This window comes from Mirounga angustirostris, unplaced genomic scaffold (genome assembly GCF_029215605.1).
Source record: "Mirounga angustirostris isolate CCGP_5_RB_7025 unplaced genomic scaffold, mMirAng1.0.hap1 SCAF_4, whole genome shotgun sequence".
Lineage (NCBI taxonomy): Eukaryota > Metazoa > Chordata > Mammalia > Carnivora > Phocidae > Mirounga > Mirounga angustirostris.
Genome location: NW_026991712.1, coordinates 98,090,479 through 98,108,788, shown reverse-complemented (window position 1 = coordinate 98,108,788; position 18,310 = coordinate 98,090,479). Strand labels below are relative to the sequence as shown.

Sequence of the window (18,310 nt, the reverse complement as noted above, 5' to 3'; positions counted from 1 at the left end):
TTGGATTTGCAGTCTGTTCAGTCATGCGAGCAGAGATCTGTGACATCTTAGTGATTGGAGGGGAACAACGTGTGCACGTATATGTGTATCAGAACATTCTGAAAATGTTCTAGAATTTTCCAAAGATGTAAAGAAACAGATTACTAAATTTAAAGTCTTCATTGTACAGCTAAAGAAGATGGGGCTCAGAGAGGTCAAAGGGACTTTCCTAGGGTACAAGAGTTATGAGCAGAACCAGCACTTACACACACACACACAAAAAAAAAATCAAGAGATCATATGGTAAACACTGCCATCCCTCCAACCTTTCCCCACCTTCTACTCTGGGTTGATAATGTTGAGTGTGCAGTAAAGCTCTGGTACTGCATTTCATATATAATTTCAAATCACAGTAACATCTAATTAAATTTAACAAATAACCTCCCCTCCTTTCCAGCAATTTCGTTAATCTGTTCCCATTCTGCAGAGTGATTTTTCTACTTTTTCATGATCCCATTATAGGCCAGTGACAATTCTTAGAGGAGGAAAAAAATCCTATTTCCTCTTCTCACATTCAATTTGAAGAATGGTATATTGATGACACTTTCAAGGTTTAAATTTTATTTCAATTTAGTCTTTCCTTCTGAGATGCATTAGAAATCTGAGTACTTTAAGTATTCTTCAAAGCCTTTTCAAATGTATATAAATGAGGATTTGGAGGCTGGGAAAGGGCCTTGGGGATTATTTAACCCAGCACACCCACCTCGCAATTCGGGAAAACTGAAGCCTAGCAATGGTAAGTAACTTATCTAGTGTCCCACAGGTAGAAAGTGGATAATCACTCTGGTCTCATGATATCTAGACCAATGCTATATTTTTGCTCCACATTCGGTGAACCATATTGGATATGACAGTTTACTCATCTGGTGCCAATCTGTGCTTTTATTGCAAAGTCCAGGTTTTGTCTTTGTTTGAAACTGTGGCCTGTAATAATAATGCAGATATGATATTAAGTATACATAATGCTTAAAGTTGTGTCATTGGTGTTTCCTGAAGGTAGTACTTATGTCTATGTTTGTAATGCCTACTGATCCTTACTGAAACATCTGAATGTCTAAGACCTCTTATAGGACAGTTAATTGGTTTGTTTCAATCATCCTGTGAATTACTTTACTGTTGTGAATTACTTTACTGTTGAACAGTCTGTGATCATCAGTTATGAGTATTAGGTGGCTAGAATGGATTGACAATTTCCTGGGCCAGTGTCCCTCCTATGCGGGCTAACACAGAACAAAAACATGGTGGTGGCTTTGGCTATGTTTTCACTTTAATTACAAATCATCCAGATGGGAGGTTCACATAGCTCAAATCTGAGATACTTATCACTCTTTTACTTCACTTTTTCCTAGAGAGATTTGGTCTCAAATTTTGATCACAGAAAAAAACCCAGCAGATTGTACAGAATTCATTGTAGACATTGCCTCAAAGAAAGTTACCTGGATTATATCTCCAACCCATCTGTTGCTGCTAATAGCTATAACACTGTTTCAGTTACCTATTCTTATATATTAACAATGAAATTCCTTCTACATACATGGCATCAAGAAGTATTTATAATCTTGGCTTTGCTACTGAAATATTTTATAGTTATTAAAATTCTACAAGCCCTCTTATTATAACTTAGCATCATTATGCACTTGAATAACAGGAAATTGGTTATTTACGCACTTGTTCAGGTATGTTTCAAAAATAAAATATGAAAATGAAAAAAAGTCTTCATTATACCAAGTGTTCACAGTTTGACTTTCCATAAGGCTTATTAAATAATATACAAATAGCTACCATTCTGCTGAAATGTCACAGTAAATACATTAATAATGGCACAGAAGTGAAATGTCCCCAAATGGGAAATCATCTTCATGACCTCCTAAATCTCTTTTCCAACTAAAACTTTGCTTTTTTTTATTGAAAAAGTTCCATTTCTAAAGGAATAAAATACAAAAATAGAAAATGAGTCAAGAAAACTTTTACAGATATAATTTTGAAGGAAATTCTATAAACATTAGATGAAATATTATATCTTTAAGAATGTGCTTTGTGTCAGTCACCACACCAAACATTGCATGAAAACTAACTTGAATGAGTATATTATATAGGAACTGCTGAAAACTATAACTAAATATTAAAATTTCAGTTAAAATAGACAACTTAAACATATATTAAGTACTAATATATTTTTAAATTTACATTCAGCTAAAACCTATCTGAGACTAATTGTAAATCTATCATTTTGAATCAAAAAATAAAAGGATGTTTAATCAAGCAAGGCACATTTCTTGTAGGCCAGTCTGTTTAATACCATTCATCTGGGCACAGTGTAGACTTCACTTATTTATGTGTAAAATGGGCCGATCTATGTAGGAAAGCCTTTGGTACAAAACACACCTTCACAAATAAGGTTTCACATAACCCAGAACACAGAAGAGAACATTACTATATCTCATGATTCAACATAGTCCAGTGATTAACTGAAAGAAGAAAACAGTACCAGTTGGCTTATTACAAACAAACGTTTAGGTTTTCTTTATCAGCAGTACTGATTAGTTTTTGAGTGATTTGATTTCATCAAAATGTCAAAAGGTTGAAGTGATCCCTTAATATTTTTTGATGTTCTTCTTTATCTCTTCGTCACTATCTTTGATATTGCACACCAGTTGAAAAGAATCCTTCAGCTTTAGAGCTGCTTCCTTTATATAAAGCATTTCTCAGAGACAGGTTATTTAATGTCAACTAAAACAAAACATGTGCTAGCAGACAGATCACCGCCCATCAACGACAGAACCAACACTGCATTCTTGATGTAGGCAATTTAAAAATGAGTATCCTACTGGTCAGTGCAGCTCTACAGTTCTCTATGTGGGACTCTTCAGGTATCTGTTGGGCAAAGTAAGCACAATAATTTACTGTATATTTAGTGTTTTAAAAAAGTTTAGACTCTATGTCAATATAAAATAGTCTCTTCACTATACTTTTCAACACTTCGTTTGTTTTTTTTTTTTTTACTGGTACCCTGAAAGTTCAACCAATTTAATTTTCTAAGTTTATCAACCACATATCAAAGCTTTTAGTTTGTATGTGAGAAAAAGTTTCAGAGTATGCTGAAATTATGAATTTTTTGTCCTTATTAATACCCATTTCCAAATGTAGTTCAAACCAATGTGATTGCTTTTTGAACATAAAAATTTATCTTCACCTTTAGAACCATCTGAAATGTTCTGAGTGCCTACTGTTTTTTAGAAAAATGTATGTATTAATTTTCTCAATGTATTTCCAAGGGTTGGTTTATTTCCTGGCAGTACATCTCACTGTGGTGACCTAAGATGAGAAGTCTTTTGAAGTGAATGGAAATTCTATGCTCAGATAAGTGTTATGGAGAAGTGAGGAGGGAAGGAGTGTGGGAGGCAGAGGGAGGGAGGGAGAGGGAGAGAAGGAGAGAGGCAGGGAGAGAAAGAGATTGAGAGAGAGGGAGAAACAGTCTCAAAATGAGTATGGTGAAAACTATGTTCTAGTTATCATGCCTGTACTTTATCTTGTCATTACACAAGTAACTTTCAAATCTGTTGATCCTTTAAAATATAAACTCTACATAGTTATGTACCACTTCAAGAAATCACAAATTAAGACAGTAACTGCTTAACAAGGGTCTGTGGAGAACCAAGAAATAAAAGTTCAAGGTTTGGTGCTCTCCTCTGCCAACTAGAAAAAAATCGTTAGAAATGCTGACAGTAAAGTGCTTCTTAAAAATTGCAAAGGGCAGTATGACTATCTTATTCATGCTACGTCTAGAATCTAGAATGGTGTTTGGACATTATTAGACAATTTGTATGTTGAATGAATGAATAAATCCCTGTCACTCTGCATCGTGTCTGACACGTAGCAAGTACTCAGTAAATACACATTGAGCGAATAAGTGGATATATAAAAATTAGATTCATGTATTCTACAGATTTACTAACTGTAGTAGAAAGGATACATATAAATACACAAATAGAAAAAAGCTAAACTCAGTTCCAGGTTTCAATATGTGAATATTATCCATCACAATACATAGAGAAGACTGTTTCCTACATATACTCCTGGTTTTAGCAGGTATCTGAAATCCAGTGGTAAATGCCTACCAGTGGTGATCTGGAACTTGAATGTGCTTTTTGTAGAAGAATCATCTACTTACTAAACCTAATGTTGTACGTCCACTGTGTGCTGGGCGATCATCTAGTGAAAAGTTTTCCTTATTGGCCTGGATTATACTTGATCATCCTTCATGAAAGATACAACTTCTTAACACTAATCTTTGGCCACACAGCAGTATACTTTTCATCACAGTATTCTTAATTTTAATCACGAGAATTTGAAAATTACAATGGTCGAATAGCTAGTAGTGGCTACTAATTACAAGAAATTACAAGTAACATGAATGATCTGAGTGATCATTTCCTAAGTGCCTGGCTTTTGTTCAATGCTACTGTAGCTTTGGTTATCTTGAGATGGCTTTATTAAGCTGTTCTTGTCTTGCTACTATTACATCCTTCTTACATAAGAAGTTGAGCCATTTCTTTTTTTTTTTTTTTTAATCTCATGTATCAGTACCTGCCTCAAGGCTCTTGGGACTATTAAATAAGTATGGTATAGCTTGGCATCCTAATGGACTGTAGGCGTGGAGGGAGCTGCAATTTTACAGAAATGAGAAATCAAAGTGACATTTGAATGGTAATCATAATGTTTACATTAGTTACATTACATTCAATGAGAAAAGGCTGAAGGGCTTAGAAGAAAGGACATTGACTTAAGTATCAAAATCAACTCTACAAAAACAGAGAGAGGAAGTGTAATAGAAAATGGTGATACCTATAATTGAAGATATTTGACCAAATAAATGTTCTAACATATGAAGCAAGAAAAGAGGATAAGAATGGTCAAATTTCTATAATTATTAAGCTTGTGAAGAAGTAACACCTCCACCAAAGCCTAAACAAAAGAGGTACAGAAACCCAGCTTACTTAACTTTGTATTTGATGAGGAAAGGGGTTACAACCATTCCACAGCACGGAATTTTATGGGAACTTTGTTTTGATGTGGCTATACTTCGACATCTATTAAACAACTTAGAGTTGACTGCACACCAACAAGCTCGATAATTTCTGCCAAGGAAATGGTAATGAATTAGCCCAAGGACTAGAAAAATTTCTTGTTCAATTATGTATGATTCTCTGATTGGCCTCTAGGAAATTATGTACTCTTGGCAAGCAAAAGAAGTTTAAATTCACTCAGTAATTAAAGTTGGTAACGTGCTAAGATGTGAGCTTTGTCAAAAATCTAGAAAGTCATGGGAAAATGAGCTTGAGGTGTAATCACTGCTAATTTGAGCAGTATTTACGTCTACTAATAATAAATATCCTTAATTTACATTGTGGTCTGGTAAAATAAATTGATCTTTTGAAATCAGTTAACATGGTTGCAGGTAAAAGATTTATAGAATATAGGTATAAAGCAATTCAAACACAGTCCTTACCTGGAGAAATTATTTCTGTCTGTGGTTTTTAGTCACCCACTACATTTTGAAATCCAGCATAGAGTCACTCTTGTTTAACATGCTTTTTATTATAATTTCTTATAGAGGTAACCTATTGGTGAATAATTGAAAATTTTTTGTCCTGTAGTCATACATGAGGTAAATATAAAATGTAATGGCATGTGAGGCTGCCTCTTATAATTTCAAATACCTTGGCTATTCCAGTTTATAACAGAAAATCCAGTAGAACCCATATTGGGCTAAATAACAAAAATAAACCATGTTATAATTCTTCACTCCAAACCAGAAAAAAAAACATGAAAAAATAAGAAATGAAAATTATTCAATTCTCTATTTTGTGACATTCCTTTAAAAAGTCCTGACAATGTGTCTTCAGAAGAGAAATGATCTCTGTCTCAGGCAAAAAGAGTTTCTAACTTCTATCGATCTACTTATGTAATCTCAAGCACATGCTTTAGTTTTCTTTAATTTAGTAGCATGTTTATTAAGGAAACGCTTCCCTTAGATGTACAGAGGTAACACCCAGTCAAGGTCTGGTCTGATATGCCTGAGAAACCCAGGGAGAAGAGAAAATTCAGAAAGGGTGTGGAAAAGGTTCCTTTCTGTTTCCTGCTGCACAGAAAAGTGCATCTGTTAAAATATTACTTAAAATCACCTCAATATCTGCAGTCCTCCTTTATATCAATCCTTTAATTTAGTCTCAGTAGTTCCATACTACACACGTTGGTTTTTCAAAGCTTCTGGGAACTTCCCAATACCAACATATGCTATGGTGTCTCTCACCTATTTTATTTAGAAGTGACCTAAGTTTCGCCATTATAAAAGTAACTCTGAGAATCTGCTCTTACTGCTGGTGGGTTCAATGTCCCCCTCTTCTTTCATATATGAAAAAGTCACTTTAAAAAAATAACCAATTTCTGTGATCCTCCTATATAACTTGACAATTACATAAAAAATTAAGTTATTTTCAGGGCGCCTGGGTGGCTCAGTTGGTTAAGCAGCTGCCTTCAGCTCAGGTCCTGATCTCAGTGTTCTGGGATCCAGCGCCTCCCCGCCCCCAGCCCCACTAGGCTCCCTGATGCTCAGCAGGAGTCTGCTTCTCCCTCTCTCTCTGCCCTCCCCCCCCGCCCCCCCCCCCCGCCGCCGCATGCTCTCTCTCTCTCAAGTAAATAAAATCTTTAAAAAAAATTAAATTATTTTATAAAAGAAATTATTTTATTGCATAAGACCATATCTATAGTAATGTAATTCTTTAAGGTGATTCACTGGTGAAATATCTAATGCCTTATTCAATCAGCTTTCATTGTAAGGAAAACCCCATGGATATTTGAGGGCTCACCATTAACTAAAACCAAGACTGAACTTACAGCAAAGTTTCTTAGAATGTCTGCTAGATAGGTAAATTCCTGGAGATAGCACTTATTTGTTCTGATTTTTGCTGTACTATGTAAGCCAGTCAGTCAACAAGTGTATAGTGAGTATCATTTACAAATAGTGCTTTATTAACTGCTAGGTAGGAAACAGTCTCTGTGCAGCATTCCAACTCCAGGTAGCCATGGTGATTAGGAGTGATATATAATGTTATATTTAAATTATTTATGTTAAGGAATTCCACCCCCATAATTGGATAGTACTTTGTGGGGGAAAACCTGCTGGAGCATGTTTTACCAAATGGAAGCCTTCTCCAGTGAACCAGGTACAAGAAATTTTATCCATAAGAACATGATGAGGAGTACAAGCCTCACAGTGATAGAATGAAGCACAGATACACAACATGAAAATTTTGCTAATAGTTTAAAAACACTCAAATTGGAATTTCCTTCCTCTCATCCCTTCCTTGAACAAATACTTACGAAGCACCAACTTGATTCCAAGTCTTGAGGGATACAGTAGCAATGAACAGACAAAAATTGTTTATTCTCATGGAAGGGAAGGGAAGATGGACAATAAACAAAGTCAGTAAAATATCTCGTGTTAGAGGAGAAAACAAAGCAGAGACAGGATAAAGGAGAGTGCTGGGGGGTGGGGCTGCATGTTTAAACAGAGTGACCAGCGAAGGCTTCATGGTGACAGCTAAGGAGGTGACGGGGCGAGCTGAGCAGATATCAGATGTTAGAGCATTCCAGGCAGGTAGACCAGCAAGTGCAAAGCCCTGAGGGAGCGCACGCTTGATCTACCTGAGGAAGAGCAAGGAGGCTGGCACAGCTGTCCTACAGGGCCAAATGGGAGAGGAGTCAGAAAGGAGTTCTGTCAGAAGGGTAAGGCAAGGAAGAGTAGGTAGGGCCTTGCAGGCCATGTGAGGCCTTCAGTGTGTAGCCTGTGTGACATGGAGGGCCAAATAGGGGTTTTGCTGCAAAGAAGTGACATGACCTGACAAGTGTTTTAAAGGGTTTTCTCTGGCTGCTATATTGAGAATAGGGGAAAGGATGGAAGCTGGGGGACCAGTCAGGAGGGTGCTGTAAAAATCCAGGTGAGAGATAATGATGGCTTGGAACAGGTGGTTGCAGAAATAAGACTGGAAACATTTTAAGAGTGGAGCCAACAAGATTTGCCAATAGCCTGGATAAAGGGTATGACAGAAAGAGAGGAATCTAAGATAATTCCAAGGATTTTAGCTTGAGCAACTGGAAAGTTGAAGTTATAGTGATAGAGAGGGGGAAAAGGGCAAGAGACATAGGTTTGGTGGTGAGGGTTGGGGAGTACAGGGAAGCTCAATTTTGGACATACTAAGTTCGAGATAGCCATCTGATATCCAAGTAGAGATGTCAAACAGGTAGCTAGAAATTCAACGTGAAGTTTAGGGGAGAGGTCCACATGGGAGAGAGAAATTTACATATAGATAGTCTAAAGCTATGAGAATAAGACCTCATGTAAAAAGAAAAGAGGTCTAAGAACTGAGCTGTGGTCCAGGGGGCTCTCAAATATTAAAACTCAGGGGAGATGAGAAAGACCCAGTAAAAGAGATTGAGAAGGAGAGACCAGAGAGGTAGTAAGAAAATACAGAGTGTCACACCCTTAAGTCAAATGAAGAACTTCTTCCCAGGAGGGAGGAAGTATTCCACAGCACCAAATGCTTCTGACGGGTCAAATGGAGTGAACACTGAGAAATGACCACTGGGGTTAGCTATAGGAGGTCACCAGTGACCTTGAAAAGTATACTACTGGTGAAGTGACAGGGGTGAAAGTCTGGAGCAGATTTGGGAGAAGATGGGAAGGGATTCAATAATGAACAAAGAGTGATACAGGCCCTACTCTCATAGAAGAGATAGACATTAATCATACAACACAAATAAATATAAAATGACAGCTATGGCAAGTGCACATACTATATTCAGTTCACTCTGAGACAAACTTTTTCAGATTTGAGTATCTATGAAATTGGGATGTACCTTACAATCCCTGGTACTTTCCCTTAAAATTGGCAGCTCTTCTTTTCTCAATGGCACATAGATAATGGTGTCCTTATAATGGAAGGCTCCTTAAATTTGAAGAAATGTACCATAATAGGGGGATTGATAAAACCAGGGTCATCCTGGAGGGAATATTGAAGTAAAAATAGAAGGTAATGAAGTGAAGAGGGGGCTGGCAGTGGGAACATCTTCAAGGATCCCCCATAGATTAAGAGGGAAAGGCAGCTTAACCCCTAACTAGAAGATCAGGGGCGAGACAGATCATGTAGGGCCATGAAGGCTGTGTTAAGCCTTTGGGTCTCTATCCTAAAAACAAGGAAAAGACCTTAAAAGACTTTTAAGCAGTGATGTAACTAGATTTGAATCTCAAAATGATGCTTTTGGCTATCAGGTGGAGAATGGGTCAGACTGGCCAGAGGAAATGTAGTGAGGCCAGTTAATTATTTTGGATAGAGATGATAGTAGTGTGGATTAAAGTGGTGATGACAGTGATGTTGAAAAGTAGATTATTTTTAAGGATATTTAGGAGGTGAAATGACTAAGCTCAGTGATACACTGGATGTATTTACTACTTTTATGAATCTACTATTACATTAATAAATACATTGAGAACAGTAGGCAATAAATCTGCCTTTTAAGCAAGGCTATGAAAAAATAAAAATGCTTTGTAAATGTCTGTGTAGCACATATGAATGAAAACACATATTTTGGAAATTCACCAATTTTAGACTGTTTAGATTTGTAGACGGAAAGTAAATATATCTTAGGATAGAAAATAACAGGTGAGGGGTGTGTGTGTGTGTGTGTGTGTGTGTGCAGGTGCATGTGTGTAACAAATTACCCTCACTGGCTTCTCTTCCAAATTAAATCACATGTTTTAATTTAAGGAGCATGTTTAAATGTATAAAAATAAGAACCTTAGGATTCAGAGAAAATTTCCATAAAGAATAGGAGTTTAAAATAAACTTAACAAAAAAACCAGTGAAATAGAAGGGCTGATTGACATATAAGTGCAATGCTAGCTTTCATTCTAAAAAGTTAGTGGGAATCTCAATAAAGATTCCCAAGAGCCTTTGTGCTCTGATGAAAGGGGTGGGGGTGATGTCGGGGGCTCACTGGAAAAGAAGAAGCTACTCTCCACTCTTTACTACCAGGCTGGGGGTATGATCCCTGTATCTGCAAAGTCAGAGCCCTGCATGTACAAATTTATAATGTTTTTCAGATACAATGAAACATCATTTTTCATTCATTTAATGCTAATTTACTAACAACCAGAATCCCAGGATTTACTTTTCAGGCTGGAGCTCCTATTCTGCACTATTTAGATTGCAACAATAATAAAATGGCTTCCAAGAAAATGATGGAGCCGCTTTTCCAGATCTGCTCTTTAATGTATTTATTTGATAGTTAATGGTGCAAAATTTGAAATGTAAGGAAAGACACATTCACTACAAAAAAGGAGGAGGGGGAGAGAAAAACCAGGAAAATGTTTCTTTGTAAAATGTTTTTTTCTTTATAATTCCAAAGACAAAATTAATTTACAGCATCACTGAAGAAAAGACAAATATTTGAAAACTTTCTAACCTTCTGAATCATTTAAATTAAATTTGCACGGTGAATGTGAGCATATAAAGAACATTATTATCATAAACTCTATAGCAATGGCCATTTTCTGGCAGGAGGTTAGGAGCTGAGTCATGATAGCACACAGTTTGGGCTCTGCATGGCTTCCCTCCCTTCTTCCTGCCTCCCCTGATTTGCCCTTTTTCAAAGGTTTTCAACCATTCCCTGCAAGTTATAGAAAACAAGTGACTTCATTAATATATAAAATTGTCAAACGAAACACAGAAAATTAGTAGCATGGAAATAATAGTCTTATTCTCTGTTTAAAAGGTGAAATAAAAGACAGAAAGCCCCACCCTAAAATGCAAGCCCTAAATATCCTCTGCTCCATTCTTAACGTTCCTCACCTCTATCTCACAGTGTTTCTGTAAGTCTTCAGACTGGGGGGTGGGGGGAGGGCACTTGTGCTTCTTTGCATTTCTTGGTGGGAGGGGTTATCACTTCTATTCACAGCTGAGAGGTGGGAAGGACTTGGAATTGCTGTAGAAAATGTTGAAATTTTAAATGTATGGAAGTCATTAAATTATAGTTATGGTTCTTAAAGGAAAAAACTATTGGTATTATATATACTGAATTTATATACTATCGCCAGAGCAGTTGCTTGAGTACGTTTTATGCCAAAGAGGTAAAAACAAATTTTATGTAAACAAACCATAACTTTAAATTTCTTCATATTCTGCATTTAAAATTTCAATCCCAGAAATTTTGTCTCAAAATTTAGAAATAACTGATATAATGCTGCCTCTTATGTGTAGCTGTTTGTGATTATGTCACCATAGTTGGTGGGTACTAAAATTTGGTGTAAGATCAGTTGAAAGCACCATAAAAGAAATAAATAACAATGTTATTTTCATTTCTAGATTTCACCAGCTCTAGGGTATATACATTTGTCCCAGGGTGTTGATAGACGTGCCCTGATCCAGTCACACCTCCTCCCCCCATGAATCTTTTGTACACACAGACATATGCATACCTTTCAACATCCAAGATGTGCAGTTGAGCTCAACAGTGAAGTCTTTGTTTTGGCCAAGCTAAATGATACGTGTAAACTTAGACTCTTTGTATTTTGCTGTAAGTCCAAATCACTATCCATTTTCTTTTTCTGAATGATTTAGGACCTTAGAGAAGGGGCTACAGCTATTATGAGGGACAAAATTATATTCTAATGTGTTTTTGAGCTCAGATGCTCTTAAAGATCCATGGAGTGATTGGGTAAGGCACTAATGTCCACAAATTTCAATGAGCTGGCAATCTCCTTCAACTTTCAATCCTTTTGTTCTAAGTAATTTCTCCTTTCTTAATAAGGGAGAGTCAAAATATTTATGCTACTTGCTGGCATGGTTCTTTGGTAACCTAAGCAAAGTATAAGCAGATGGAAAAATAACAATTTGCATAATACTATCATCTACTGTAGATTAAACACATGGAAATAGGAAATTAATCTTAAAACTGAAAAATATCTATTGTCCTAGCAGGTATTACTACTATGACTGATTATGCGTTCTGAGTATAATATTAAATGCAGACAAATCAATCATATAGGAAAATAATCTTTTATTACTAGAAAAGTCGATCTCTTTGTTCAATTTAAATACCTTATATTTGATCCCTATGGTTAAAAATCTCTGATGATTAGGAAAGGGTTAATTCTCAATATATTGCATAAGATAGGTTTCTGGAGATATATTTAGGAATTCATTTATTAGTGACATGGGCTGAAGTCAAACCTTAAAGCCAAAGAGATTTATTTTTTCAATCTCTTTCAAGTCACCTAATAAAAGGAACAGGGGTTTGGGGGCCAGAATGACCTGGCTTTAAATCATAGCTGGGTTTCTTGCTAGCTGTGAAGTCTTCGGGAAATCACTTAACCATAACTATCTATTTTTTACCCTCCTAAAGTGGGGTGAATACCACTTACCTTGCAGAGTTGAGAAGTGTCCAGGGCATGGTAATTACATGGTAATTATTATAGTCACACAGAAAGTAAATAGGAAGACACTGATTACTTATGTATTTCATATCATTCACAAAGCTCAGTGTTAATTATATAATGCTTGTAAGTAATGATCACATAATAATGTAATCTCTCAGCAAAATCTCTGCTGCATGCCATGCAAGTATTTTTCCTAAGTATTATACCTGTATCAATGTTCAGTATTCACAAGAACTCTATGAGGTACTATTTATTATCCTCATTTTACCAATAAGGAAACTGAGGCACAGAGAGGTTAAGTAATTTGCTCACAGAGCAGAGTCAGGATTCAAACCCTGGCAGTATGACTGCAGAGCTTATGCTTCAAATCACTTCATTAAAAACCTGAAGATAACATTAATATAAGATTATAGCCATTCACTCATCAAATATGTATTGAATACATACAAAGTGCTACATTTTGTGCCAGGCACTAGTGTCCCAAATCTGTATTTGTCAAAATACAGAACCTACAACCTTTAAGGAGCTTATGATTTGGCAACTGGAGAAAAGTATACACCTCAAAGTGATGACTCAAAAAGTTGTATTTCTCTGGATTTAAAAAAAAAGTCTTCTTCATATTACTATTAATAACAATACAATTCTAAAAATTATGGTACAACCATAATTTACTTATAGAACTAAATAGGGTTTCTATATCTTCTAAATAAAAGTGAATAAAAGTGTCACTGCACTCTGTTCATCTTCACGTCAAGATCATACACAAAAGAACAGATAAGAACAGATACAAAAATTATTCTTAATGTTATTACTATAGTGTGTCTAACATACTACCACAAAAATGGGTCACAAAAAAATGTCTGGTCATTAAGAATACCAAGAATTTGGTCAAAAGGTAGATCAATGGTAAAAGTAACTCAAACAAGTAGCAAAGGACACTAGATAAAGGAGTCCTATTTTGACGCACATAGAGATAAAAGCAGTGACCCCATGACCAGGTATATGGATTTCATGCCTCTATTAATTTTTTGTCTTTTCCTTCCTCTTCCCCCTCTATAAGTCTTCACCATTCTTTTTAACTACACAAAAAATTAAGTAAGTAGGCTTCTGATTACCTGAAAAAACTTTATGGGTTTTAGAATTAAGGTTACTCTCATTTACTTTATGATAGAATAGTTATACCATATCAAAATAAAAAAACAACTGTGCACAATGTATAACTGTGGAAAATATAGTATAATACCTATAATGTGTATAAAATAAAATGATTTTGTTAAAATATAGTGTTACCCTTGTAAGCTTAACCATTTTTTTTTAAAACAACTGTACTACTGCATACTACTAATTACGTAAATTAAAATTGGGCCAATAATCTAATAGCAGTAGGTTCTGCCTTTTATCCTTTTTTTTTTTTTTTTTTTTTTTAAAGGGGAAACAGGTTGTTCAGAAGCCAAGAGGGTTAGTAAAAGGAATGGAATCATTTTCAGTTCAGTTTGGGTAAAAGTTATTCTAAAGAGCAATGACTCCCCCCACCCACCCACCCTTTTGCCATAAACAGTAGAAACCAAAGGACAGTTAACAACATGGAAATCAAATGGAAAAGTTGTTGTAAGTGATCTTTAAAAGGCACTTGCATGTAACTAATACGAAACTACTGGTTTTGCAAGTATCACCAATCTAGACAGGAACAGCATTTCCTTGGTTCCCTGTCCAAAGAGGGAGAGCTCTCAATACCCCCACACAGTGCTCACCTGATTCTGTTTGTCTTCTGGCAACCCCTGGTATATGGCTGAAACTTGCAGGTATTTTCCCAAGATAAGGTTGCTTCCCGTCCCTCCTTTTTATTGATTGTCTGCAATTCCCTCGGCTAAAAAACACGCATCCTTTATATTTTTAAAGTTTATTTAGCTTTTCAAGTGCTGTTGTGGGATTCTCGAATTTTTTTTAAGAGGAAGTCTGAAGGTCCCTTGTAGTAAGGTTTCAGGTACATCGATTGAATCTTTCATTTGCTTATGTACAGAACACTTTTACATTTGCTTTTAAATTTCACTTGCTGGCTTGAAACTTCTTGGAGGAAGAAAACAGTATCCTTTTAAGTTATTGCCTAATTATTGGCATCTAATTCACATCATGCCTCATTGGAGTATATATCTAACATTCCAAAGGCAGTATTTTCCTTTCCAATTCAGTCATTATGAGATGATATCAATGATTTTCTGTAGTAAAAAAAAAAAAATGCATTGTTTGTGATTCAGTTCACCTCAGATTCTCAGACGTAACCTTATTTGTGCGGTTTATTCAAATAGTGGTTTTCCTTATGAAATCCTGTAAGGAGGAACCATCTGGAAAGGTTACTGTGGAAACGGCAGGGGCTAGGGGGTGGGGCTAGAGAGCAAGAGATGCCATGACAACCTTTTTCGGGTTTCCCAGGAAACATGGGTTGCTATGGGAACTGCATCAGTCAGGTCAGAATTAGTAACTTCCGCTGGAAGGAGTGTCTGCCACTTTAATCTTCTTGTGATACTGCAGAAGCTTATCTCGCAGACACATTAGGAATTCTGTTTGTTTCTCTCAGCAGCACTGAAAACATCTGTTTCTACACTTGGATAAGATGTTGCCTGGAACACACATACTGAACTTCAGAGGAATCTGCCTGTCTACCCCCCTTTCGAAATGCTTACCAAGCCCCAAAGAGTTCAACTAATTAGTCAGATCAGGACACCTCGGACATTTCCCTTTGTTCAAAGTTGTAGAAGTCTTTAAAATTCCGGGAGGGGTTCCAAACAGAAATCCCAGTCAAAAACCAAATAAACTTATGGTGGGTTTACAAGTCATTGTTCTAATTAGACTTCTCATCCACGTATCCACAACGAAGACAACTGAACTAAATATTCAATAATGTTAAAAGGTCCAGTAAACGGAAGCATCCTTTAAGTATGTGCCTTCTTTACTTAGTAAAGAAACAACTGTCTTTCAATTCTGAGGTTAGGCAGTTATTCTAACTGTTCTTTAGTTTCATTTCTTCCCAGGATGTACTTTTTTTTTTTTTTTTTAAACAGGGTGTGTACTAGAAATGAAGTTTAAAGTAAGTTTGTTCTTTGCGATATTAGGGGAGGGAGGGGGGGAGAAAAAAATGGAGAGCTGAGAGAATGCAGCCCACTTCCAAAACAGACACCTGTTTCAGTATGAAGCAGTAGGGAGAGGGAAAATGAAGTGTGCTTTCCACTTCTTCACGTCCTTTCCTTGATGAATGGTCTGGAAATGTATAAAACAAGGGCATACACAGACCAAGGGGGCACGTTCCACACAATACTGAGCACAGCATGTCACTTAGAGCATATACTACACGTCAGTAAATATCTTTTTGATGTTGACACAGGAGTTGGGATTATTGTTCGTGGTGCAGGTGGCAGTGGAATTGCCCGTTTTGAAAGGGGTCTGGGGGAAAGCGCTATGGTTCATGCCCCCCTCTTCGATCACCATATACTCCGACTTACTCAGAGTGGAGTTACTCCTTGCTTTTCGGAGCTCCTCGGCCGAAGAGGAGAGGTGCTGGCAACTTCCCACGTGCATGTACTGGGCTTGCTCTTCCCCTTCTGTCTCCCGGTGGTAGAAGTAATTGAAGTTGGAAACAATCACGGGGACTGGCAAAGCAATGGTCAAGACACCAGCGATGGCACAGAGCGACCCCACAATCTTGCCCCCTATGGTCACCGGGTGCATGTCACCGTAACCTACTGTTGTCATGGTTACCACTGCCCACCAGAAGGCATCCGGGATACTGCTAAAACCCGAAGTGGGGTCGTCTGCCTCGGCAAAGTAGACCGCGCTGGAGAAAAGGATGACCCCAATGAAGAGGAAGAAGATAAGCAGCCCCAGCTCCCGCATGGAAGCCTTCAGCGTCTGGCCCAGGATCTGCAGCCCCTTGGAGTGCCGGGAGAGCTTGAAGATGCGGAAGACCCGCACCAGCCGGATGACCCTCAGGATGGCCAGGGACATGGCCTGCTGTCCATTGCCCTGTCGCTCAGCCAGCTCGGTGCCCAGAGTGATGAAATAAGGGATGATGGCCACGATGTCTATCAGGTTCATAATATTTCGCGAGAAGGTGGCTTTGCTGGGGCAAGCGAAGAACCGCACGAGCAGCTCAAAGGAGAACCAGATGATGCACAGGGTCTCCACCACGAAGAAGGGATCCGAGAAGCTGGAGGCTCCGGCGGGGGCCCCCGACGTGCTGTTGCTGGCCGCCTCGAACTGCTCCTGAGACGACGCGGCGGGGTAGTCCTTCTCGTCGCGGAACTCGGGAAGCGTCTCCAGGCAGAAGATGACAATGGAGATGAGAATGACGAGCACGGACACGATGGCGATGCCCCGAGCCGGCCCGGAGCTCTCCGGGTACTCGAAGAGCAGCCACACCTGGCGCTGGAAGTCGCGGCGGGGCAGGGGCCGCTCCTCCTCCCGCAGGAAGCCCTCGTCCTCGCGGAACTTCTCCATGGCCTCCTCGCCCAGCTGGTAGAAGCGGATCTCCTCGGAGAAGATGTCGATGGGCACGTTGACCGGCCGGCGGATGCGGCCGCCCGACTGGTAGTAGTAGAGGATGGCGTCGAAGCTGGGCCGGTTGCGGTCGAAGAAGTACTCGTTGCGGAGCGGGTCGAAGTACCTCATGCGCCGCTTGGGGTCGCCCAGCAGCGTCTCCGGGAACTGGCAGAGGGTCTTGAGCTGCGTCTCGAAGCGCAGCCCCGAGATGTTGATGACCACGCGCTCCCCGCAGCAGTCCTGCTCGCCGGCGGCCGGCAGCGCGGGCGGCAGCGGCTCGTAGCGGTCGCGGTCGCGGTCGCAGCCGCCGCCGCCGCCACAGCCGCCCTGAGGCGGGCCCCCGCCGCCGTCGGCCGCCTCCGGCTCCAGCAGGTGGTCCCCGGGCACCACCGTCATGTCGGGCGGCAGCGCGGGGCCTGCGGCGGGCTCGGCGTAGCCGGGGTTCACCAGGGTGTGGGCGCCGCCGCCGCCGCTCGCGGGGCGCTGCGGCGGGTGGGCGCGGTGGCGGGCGGAGGGCGGCGGCGGCGAGCGCAGCAGGCTGAGGTGCTCGTCCATGCGGCGGGAAGAGGCGGCGGCGCGGGCCGCGTCGCTCCTCCTCGCGCTCCCCGCCCCTCCGCCGCCTCCGCCCCCCTCTCCCCCCGAGTCGGGCCCGCCGCCTGTTGCTGCCGCCGCCAGGCTCCGTGTGCATCTGGCGCGGTCCGCCGGGCTCCTCCGGGGAGACGCCTCCCCGCCCGCCTCCGCGCTCCCCGCCCCTCCCCCGCGGGGCGCGCGCCCGCCCGCCTCTCCGCGGCCCCTCAGGATGCCCGCCCACCGCGCGGGCGCGCGCCCCGCTCCCCCCCAACTCCGCTCCCCCGCGCCGCCCAGCCGGGCCCCTCGCTGCCCGCTGCCGGCTGCCCGCGCCTCGCCCCTCTGGGCCGCCCAAGCGCCCTCTCTTTGCACCTCGGCGTCCCCCGCGATACCCGCCCGGCCGAGGCGGCCCTCAGGGAATCAGGCCCCCGGACCCCCGCCGGCCTCTGGTCAGCGCCCCCCCTCTCCCGGCCCGCGAGGCCACGTCCCAGCCGCGGGGCTTTCTGGCCCGGCCTGGGCCACCCCGCCGCCCAGCGAGCGGCGGCCGCCTCGCCTTGCACGCGCCACCGGGGCCCCGCTCGGGGAGAAGGGCTCAGAGGGGCCGGGGAGGGCGAGGAGAGAGGATGGGGATGCGCGCTGGGCGGGGAGCTTGGTCGAGGGAGGGAATGACTGGCC

General features: G+C 40.6%; 1 protein-coding gene across 2 annotated transcripts; it reads right to left on the bottom strand.

Moving 5' to 3' along the window:
• Window positions 1-354: 354 nt before the first annotated feature.
• On the bottom strand, window positions 355-17,742 carry KCNA3 (potassium voltage-gated channel subfamily A member 3). 2 transcript variants are annotated; one of them, XM_045897005.2, is made up of 3 exons: window positions 16,033-17,742; window positions 14,287-14,751; window positions 355-2,913 (listed from the first exon to the last, which is right to left on the bottom strand). In XM_045897005.2, the coding sequence occupies exons 1-2, from the start codon at window positions 17,621-17,623 to the stop codon at window positions 14,741-14,743; spliced, it is 1,602 nt and encodes a 533-aa protein (XP_045752961.2). In that variant the 5' UTR covers window positions 17,624-17,742; the 3' UTR covers window positions 355-2,913; window positions 14,287-14,740. The 2 variants fall into 2 exon arrangements, with proteins under 2 accessions (XP_045752961.2, XP_045752960.1); XM_045897004.2 differs by having other exon boundaries at window positions 14,287-17,742.
• Window positions 17,743-18,310: the final 568 nt, after the last annotated feature.